Consider the following 8,427-nt stretch of genomic DNA (forward strand, 5'->3'; position numbering starts at 1 on the left):
AGCTCAAACATTCCAAAAATATCATGTGAATATTGGTTTCTGCTCTGCAGAGCTAGGTGGGTAAACTTGGCTGTAGCATATTCTATTGAGAATGATAGATGGACAAGGATTTTGTGCACATGGGAGTCAGTGCTCCCTTTAATTTTGAATTTTTGAAAATTTCAGATTCTTATATTTTTCTGCTTTCAAGAATTATGACATTAAATATGTAGATAGATGTGTATACGAGGATTGGAATCAAAAAAGTCTCGTCAAAAAATACGTTATATTTTGGGAGATGCAAAAAAGACAAATTTCTGACAGTAAACTAACAAATTATACGTACAATTGTACTACTATTTATAGTCAGAAATTTGTCTTTTTTATATTTTTCAAAATACAAAGTATTTTTAATGGGACTTTTCTGACTACACTCCTCGTGTCTAAATCTATCTACATATTTAATACCATAATTTTTGAAAACATAAAAGAGCGAGGTTTTGAAAATTTTCAAAAATCCAAAAGTCCAGGCAACACTGGTGCTCATGTGCACATGGTACTTTCCGATGATAGAGCTTCTTCTATGATAAAAAGAATCATATTCTATTGAGAATGTGCTTGTCATGTGTTTTCCATGAGATCACATGCGCACACGAAAGACACAAGGGTAGAGCAAGTAGATAACCTAAAACACAACAGTTCAAAAGTGATTTTTATGATATTTCAGCAACTCTTGTTTTCTTCCTCCATCTACTCTAGATTGTTTTTTGTTTACAGTATATATTCTACACCATATTGCTAATTGAGTAGAAAATAATAGAAATGAACATGCATAGGTTGTTAGACAAGCCATTTTGTTCACAATCAAGTGAATCTGACACTATATTACACTGTCAAGAAAGAAAAGATGCAATTCTCACGTACAAAAATTGGCTGCCAAATTGCCATCCTCACGTACAAAATCACTAGTGTTCACTCTTGAAAGAACACTAAGGTAGAATCAACCAAGATTTTGCCAAGAAGGCAATGCCCATTACTCGAGAATTCGCCGCAAAAAAATCAAGGAATTCATTGTCTTCAAATCGACAACTATTAATTACAGACTTTGGCACGGTGGGGTTTACAAAGGTAACAAAATGCCTTCTGTATCCCAGAGAAGCAAACAACTTCATCTAGCTAGCTAGGGAACAAAGGAACTGGGGATGGAGTATATTTGGACGTGTGTCATGTAACTGTGGGAACTACTGGAGGGGCCGAAGAAGGGGCTGCTGGAAAGCTCGTGTTAGCTGGTTGGAATGCATCAGCATTCCGTTCCAGCTGCTCCCATGTAAGCCTTCGACGCTCCTCCGTTGCGGCTCGCTTCTCTTCTTCCACTTGGAAGTTGCTCTGACAAGCCAGGAGCAATCTCTCGTCCATGTCGAAGAACATTTTTCTCACATTCATCGTAACATTGAGCACTGATTGGTTCCAGTGCAATCGGGCATTTCTCTCCAGAGCTGGGTATACGAGCGGCACGATCACTTGACGGTTTTGGGAGATCATATCGAACAAATGTTCATTATTCCACAAGAATAAGGCTCTCTCAGCAACCTGCCAAAGACGGGAAATAAGTTAACCCTTTTGTTGGGAGAAATGAAATAAAATAGAGAGCTTGGCCAACAACTGCAAGAGCGAAGACCTGCAATAATTATTCAAGAGCATAGTCATGAACCAAGAAAACAGTATTAGTGCTAGGTCACTTAATATTACATCTACTGTACATTTCTACATCTCCAATAAGAAAAAGAGGGGCAGTTCTCTCCAGAGCAACCGATGTTGCCCCATTTTAGTAGTTAACCATTGATTTGTTTCCTTTGAAACGTTGACCTGTCACAGGATGTTCTCTTTTGTGATTTTTTATTTATTTCGAATGACACTCTTAATCAATTGATGGTTTTATTATCAGCTTAAAACAATGCCACCAAAGTTACTAAAAGGTGGATAGAAGGAAACATGATCCATATTGCAGATACATGCCTGTGGTTTGCATATTCCATACATTTGATTATAATCTCCAATGAAAAGCAGAATTCTACCTAACTGATTGTCAAGCTCTGAAAAACTAGGTATCTAATTTATTTGGGCGGTTGCATAGTCATAATTCATAACATGACAGCAAGTCCAAAACTTACACCAACATATTCCAAAACATTAATTCACCCAGTTGCATGTTATCTGCCTTTGGACTGGGGATTTAGCGTTATTGTGACTTGGGCACACACCGAGTATAAGATATAACTGAACAATAGCACGGTATTTCCTATATTCAAATGTGAGACCACCAGTTGCACTAGAACCGGCAACTGAGGTGTTTGGTCCCTCTTTAGGCAACAAGGAATGAGTTGAACCACTGATCAAATATCTTAAAAATAACCACTATACCATAAAAGCTGCAGGGACCATGCAAGGGGCATTAACAAATTTAAAAAGTACAAAGAAAAGAAAATTGTTCCACTAAAATATAAAACAGGCAATATATTGACCAGTATACAGCTTTGAGACTACTCTGTAAAACAATGGTGATGATAACTTCCTACCAGAAGGGACTCATGCTAAATTCCCATACTCATGTTTCTGAAGATTTTTCTTGTTTCTTGTTGGTTTTTCTAACCCTAGCAATTGTTCTAACACAAAAGATCATGCAACGGAGATACAGTTAGGGAGAAACATTAATCAATGGCTTGGGCAAGAAACTTACCTGAAAATGGGAGCTATTGAGGCAATTTGCAATCCTACGGAACAATGGTACCATGCACTTCTGGAACTCAGCCATATCAATCAACTCAAGCACCTCTTCCAACTCCCCCAAGAACATCATCTCCTTCTGACTATTTGTAACTGGCCAGTACTTCAACAGACCTCTTATCACAGTTCCTGCAAGCTTCGGTTCCTTCTCAATAAATTGTGTTATGCAGTACGTCAGCTGTGGCAGATATACACCCACTGTCTTAGGCTTGTGAAGCGGAATTAACGCTTTCCATAGGAACAACTTATGCTCCTCCTTCAATGGCTTTGCAAACCCGCTTATTACACTGCCAAACACCTCCAACAGCTCAGCTATCCCATTGTGATGATCTGCCTCAGAGACGAACCTATAGAAGATATTGCTCACGGCCTTACGGATGAACGGTCGATTTCCCATGAACTTTCCATATATCCTGTGCAAGACTGTCTTCAAGCAGTCCCTCTCTCTCGGATCATCAGAATCAAACAGGTCAAGCAGCTTCGAGACAAATGAACTGTCCACATACTTCCTAGCTACCTTGGGATCAACAAATGGCGAGGTCACAAACCGAAGAAGCAATTCATATACAACTTGCAGATGGTACCAAGAGGGGTCAAAGAATGGCTCGTCCTCCTCTGTCTCTGATGCCCCCACGGTGGCTGATCGGACCTTGGGCGGGAAGACCCTGAAGAGGTTAACACGGAACATGTGCACGCATGCCGACATCATCGCCTCCGTGAGGGGCTCCTCGGCGGCGCCAATGGAGTCGACGAGGGACATGAGGACCTGCCGCTTCCTCTCTTTCTCCGGCGAGTCCTTGCCCCGGTCGGCGAAGTCGTACACCGTGCAGCAAATATCCACCTTCTGAATGAAGGCGTCTTCCCTGGATCTCCCCTCGCCTCCCGCGACCCCTGAGGGCGACCTAGGCGAGGCGTTCGGCTTTCCCACGCTCCCATTTTCCCTGGGAGACATGGGATGCGACTTCGCCGTAGGCGAGCCCCCGCCGCCGCCGCCCCCGGAGCTTGATTTCAGCGATTTCCACGACAGCTTGCCAATAAATTGCTTCCACATGGCGGCAGAATTAGGCAGCACCAATACCACATCAAATTCCCCGCAATCAAAGAACCAACGCAAGAATCCGGCCTCCCGAGAACGAATCCGTGCTTGCAGATCCTCGGAAAAAAATATGTAAAAAACGCACCTTGCAACAGCAACAGGAGATTGCAATGACAGGGGGATTTCGACAGCAACAGCAAAAGGTAAGCAGAAGACGAAGGGAACGGATCAATTTCTTGCCCTCGGACAGCTCCACCGTCCAAATGCGACGGATCAAGAACCAATGAAGGCACCGGCCAAAAAAAGGGAAAGGACAGGCGGCCTCAATAAACGGGGTACATATAAGAGACAGGGGACGCGACGGCGGGGAGGGGGGATGATACCACCGGAACGGATCCAGCAATGGCGGCCTTCAGGGCCAGATCCGGGGGCGGGAGGCGGCCATGGATGGGATCTCGGGAGGAGGGAGGGGAAAGGAGTGGGGAGAAGTGGGGAAATTTTTGGCGTTTTGGAGGGTGTGGTACATACCGGACGACGACAGTGCAGGTCTGCGTGAGAGAGAGCGAGCAGGGAGAGGGAGAGAGATGCATGGATCAAAACTGGTCCATCTTGGCCGTCAGATCAAGGGGTCGAGGTGTCCCAGCCGTCGGATTGTTGTGCGGCTGGTGTTTCCCTTAATTGTTTACATTGTGTGATGGAGATATTATTATTGGATAATGGGAGATCAGATGCAACGGTCGTGAGATGTCGTATCATTCTGTAGTTTAATTTTCATTTATTAATATGAATGTGATTATGATTAGCTTAGTTTATTCATTAATTTTAAGATTGTTTGATCATTATCCCATGGATTATTACTTGGTGATTAATCCTGATTTCGCGGTGGTAACCAAAAACGTAAGTTTATTACAGTTATGTGATTTCTCGTGTTTAATGTTTTTGCATGTTCTTGGTCTTCCCGCAGATTCAACGACTAAGTGATGGTCCGACATCTCACCTTGCATCCCATGAGTTCCTAGCCATATTTCCCTTTGTGGCCTTAGGTTCCACATCTTGGAGTGATCATGTGAAGTTTTAAGATCATTGAGTTAAATGTGGTTTGTGCGAATTTTGTTTCCTATGGATCTTGTGTTGGATGTTGGGAACACTAAGTGCATGGGATGGAGCAAAAAAATGACTGAGTTCAGAGATCATTGTGTTGTGGGAGTAGCTAATTCCATCCACATGTCCCACTTAGTCCTACAAAATCTGAACACCTATCCATTGAACATGTAAAATAATAATATATAATGAAAGACAAGTTCAATATGAGGGCCAAATTAAAAGGGGCACACAACCATAAAGTGATGAGTGGGTTAGTCAACCAAGGGATATGCACCTAGTGTACTTATGAAACAAAGTTTATCTATTTTCCCGTCCTACCTACCTCGACTTGGTCATTTGTCAAGAAACACTAGCCCATAAATAGCTAGATGGACATGTAAATTAGTCAATCGTACTTGAATCAACTCAAAAGCGATGGGTATAGAGTGAAATGTTGAGGTCTATCAACAAGAGGGAATGGATAGGATATTACCAAATGTTAAGAAAATTATATCTATTAAACTAAAGCAAGAGGCAAAACTTGCAAGATATAACACAAATAAATATCACAGTAAATCCTGCAAGTAAGTAAAAAAAAAGGTATATGAGAAGACACCAAATGTTAGCCCAAAGTTCAAGGCGCTGGCATGACCCTACAGTCTTCATTAGAGAGGCTTGGACATGTAGCAGTGCAATCACTTAGACTTCACTTTCTTCTTCTTAAGCTAAGTTCATGAAGAACTCGCCCAATAATCATGGTGGAATTGCGTTAAATTCATGAACTTCCTGAGGGGGATACACATGATGGAGGCTCTCAATGGACGCCTAACCGACTAGAAGATGTAAAATCTTCAAATGTAGTAGATTAAGATCTTTGTTGGTTCGAAGTTGCTCATGCTCGATGCTCAACTAAAGGTGAATCACACTCACCAAGTTTTCCTCTCTTAATATGTTACTCAAGAACTAGATGATACTTTCACATGAAGTGTATGAGCGATGGATCAACATACTAGAGTCCCACCCGATCCCAAGGGGCTTGGTCCTTTTTATGTGCTACCAACATTTTAAAAAAGTAGTTGATATACACTATTTAATGATCAATCGAGATGATTTGTTATGAAGTAGTACCTCCGTTTCAAAATGCATGCTTTTTTAGAAAGCTAATTTAGCTTTCCAAATAAGGCTTCAATTTTTGAACGGAGGTAACATATGTTTATACAATGTCACACATTTATGAAATCACACATAACTCGAAACCTAAGAAGTTCACTTTACAAATACTTGTCAGATCGAATGGACTTAGCATAGATACATAAAAATTGTGTAGAATTTATCTTGGTCTGAGAGGGGAAGGACAAGCGAGCATCAAAGGAGAAATTACGGGGGTTTGAAAGCATGCTAGTAGTATAGACATGTTGAGGTACTACTGCTATAGCCATGTTGGGGATGGTAGAGAACCAACAAGAGATGGCAGGCTTGTTGTGGGCATGCTACAAAGAGAGAATGGGAAGAACTGATGGTATTGATATGCAATTTGACTTATCTTGAATCATTAAAAGGGTAGAGGGCCTTGATGAGATCACTACACCTTTTCAAAAAAGGAAATGGATGAGATTGTGGAAACTAGGCTTCAAGGAAGAATTTTGAAATGTGTGCACAAGAATCAGTATGGTTTCATAAGGAATAGATCAATCCATGATTGCATATGCTGGTCGTTTGAGTATCTTCATTTATGTCACACTTCAAATAAGCCAATAATTATCCTTAAATTGGGTTTTGCCAAGTCATTTGATACCATTGAGAATGAAGCCATTATCCAAGTATTAAATCATATGGGCTTCAATCAGACATGGTTGGACTGGTGGCTGCTCTGCTTACCTATGTTACTTCTTTCAAATTGTTAAATGGTATCCCTGGAAAACAATTTGTCTATAGGAGAGGAGTTAGACAAGGAGCCCCTTTCCCCATTACTATATTTCTTGGGTTCTGAACTATTACAAGTTGTCATCAATGATCTGTTGTATCAAGGAATAATTAGTTTGCCTATTCAGATAAATGATCCATAGTTTCCTATTATTCCGTACGCAAACGACACACTGCTTATCTTACCAGCAGATAGAGTTTAGATTGTGGCCCTCAAAGAGACTTTGAACAAGTTCTCCAAGTCCACGGGGTTAAGGATCAATTTTGAAAAATACCAGATGGTGCCTATAAATGTGCCTGATGATGTGGTGACATAACTTGTTGCAGATTTGGGATGTCAAGTTGGGTCTATGCCTTTTCACCTATTTAGGGCTACCTTTGGGTACAACCAAGCCAACAATTCAAGAGTTGATGCCTTTGGTCTGCTGTGTTGAGAGGAAGTTATCATCTAGCTCTAGCTTTCTGTCTCAAGGTGCAAGGTTGCAGCCCATCAATTAGGTTCTTACATCTATGCCTTTGCACTTCCTTTGCTCGTTGCAGCTTCCTCCGGTCTCACTATTTAGTTGGACAAAAATCTAAGGCAGTGTTTGTGGAGACATAACACTAATATTCCAAAGCAGTCTCTAGCAAATTTGGAATTGATTTGCAAACCAAAGAAAAATGGTGGTTTAGGAATTATGAATTCCCATAAACAAAATGCAACTCTTTTGATCAAGCACTTGGAAAAATTATACTCCCTCTGATCCATATTTTGCCTAATGTTAAAGAGGATGTATCTACAACTAAAATATTTCTAGATACATCTATATTTGCATCAAGTAATATGAATCGGAGGGAGAATAATAAAGTTGATGTTCCCTGGGTCATCCTAGTATGGCATTCATATTATATAGATAAAGTGCCGCATGCAGAGAAGCTTTATAGATCCTTTTGGTGGAAGGATACTTTGAAACAAGTAGATAATTTTACATGAGTATCTCACATGAAGCCTGGTGTTGGTGACACTTTACTTTTTTGGGGAAGACAAGTGACCAATTGGCGATTCTAGGCCGCCCCTCAAACTAAGATTTCCTAGGCTATTTTCTAATGTGCAGAATGCCAACCTTTCTGCAGCCCAACTTTTAAGTTTTTGACTTTTAGCAGCTAGAAGATAGGTTTTATTGATGAATTGCAAACATTTAAAATCTGATGATGGAGAACCCATTAAGCGATCAAAATGATGTTTGGACCTATATATGGGGAGAAAAATATACACCGTCGCAATTTTATGGTAAAATAGATGAGCACATCACTATCCCGTTTCATTGGCTATGGAAATTTAGCTGTGTGATGAAGACCAAGGTTTCGCTTGGCTTTTATTGATGGATAGATTGAACACTCAAGATCTTCTGCAACGTCAACATTGGTAGGTTACATATAACACACATTGTGTGTTGTGTCCCACTAGATCTTACGAAGATAGAATTGACATGTTCTTTAACTATAACTTCAGCCAGCACATATGGAATTATGTCCATATTGAATGGCCTAAAAGTCATGATCTACAGACGGTGATAGGTGGAGCTAGAAGAAGTTTTAACATACCTTTTTTTATGGAAGTCCTCGTTGATGCATGTAAAATG

At 40.7% G+C, this 8,427-nt stretch overlaps 1 protein-coding gene across 1 annotated transcript; it reads right to left on the reverse strand.

Moving 5' to 3' along the window:
• Positions 1-976: 976 nt before the first annotated feature.
• Positions 977-4,356, reverse strand: LOC127341706 (serine/threonine protein phosphatase 2A 57 kDa regulatory subunit B' kappa isoform). Its single transcript, XM_051367635.2, has 2 exons — positions 2,717-4,356; positions 977-1,569 (listed from the first exon to the last, which is right to left on the reverse strand). The coding sequence occupies exons 1-2, from the start codon at positions 3,812-3,814 to the stop codon at positions 1,204-1,206; spliced, it is 1,464 nt and encodes a 487-aa protein (XP_051223595.1). The 5' UTR covers positions 3,815-4,356; the 3' UTR covers positions 977-1,203.
• Between the last annotated feature and the right edge of the window lie 4,071 nt (positions 4,357-8,427).

The sequence above is a fragment of the Lolium perenne genome, chromosome 3, assembly GCF_019359855.2.
Source record: "Lolium perenne isolate Kyuss_39 chromosome 3, Kyuss_2.0, whole genome shotgun sequence".
In the NCBI taxonomy this organism is placed as follows: domain Eukaryota; kingdom Viridiplantae; phylum Streptophyta; class Magnoliopsida; order Poales; family Poaceae; genus Lolium; species Lolium perenne.

What these genes read in the sequence shown, in the direction of transcription:
- LOC127341706 (XM_051367635.2), bottom strand. Translation starts at nt 3,814, where the DNA reads ATGTGGAAGCAATTTATTGGCAAGCTGTCGTGGAAATCGCTGAAATCA. An exon ending in TCAATAGCTCCCATTTTCAG is followed by an intron (nt 1,570 to 2,716) that starts GTAAGTTTCTTG and finishes CGTCTTTGGCAG; the next exon opens with GTTGCTGAGAGAGCCTTATT.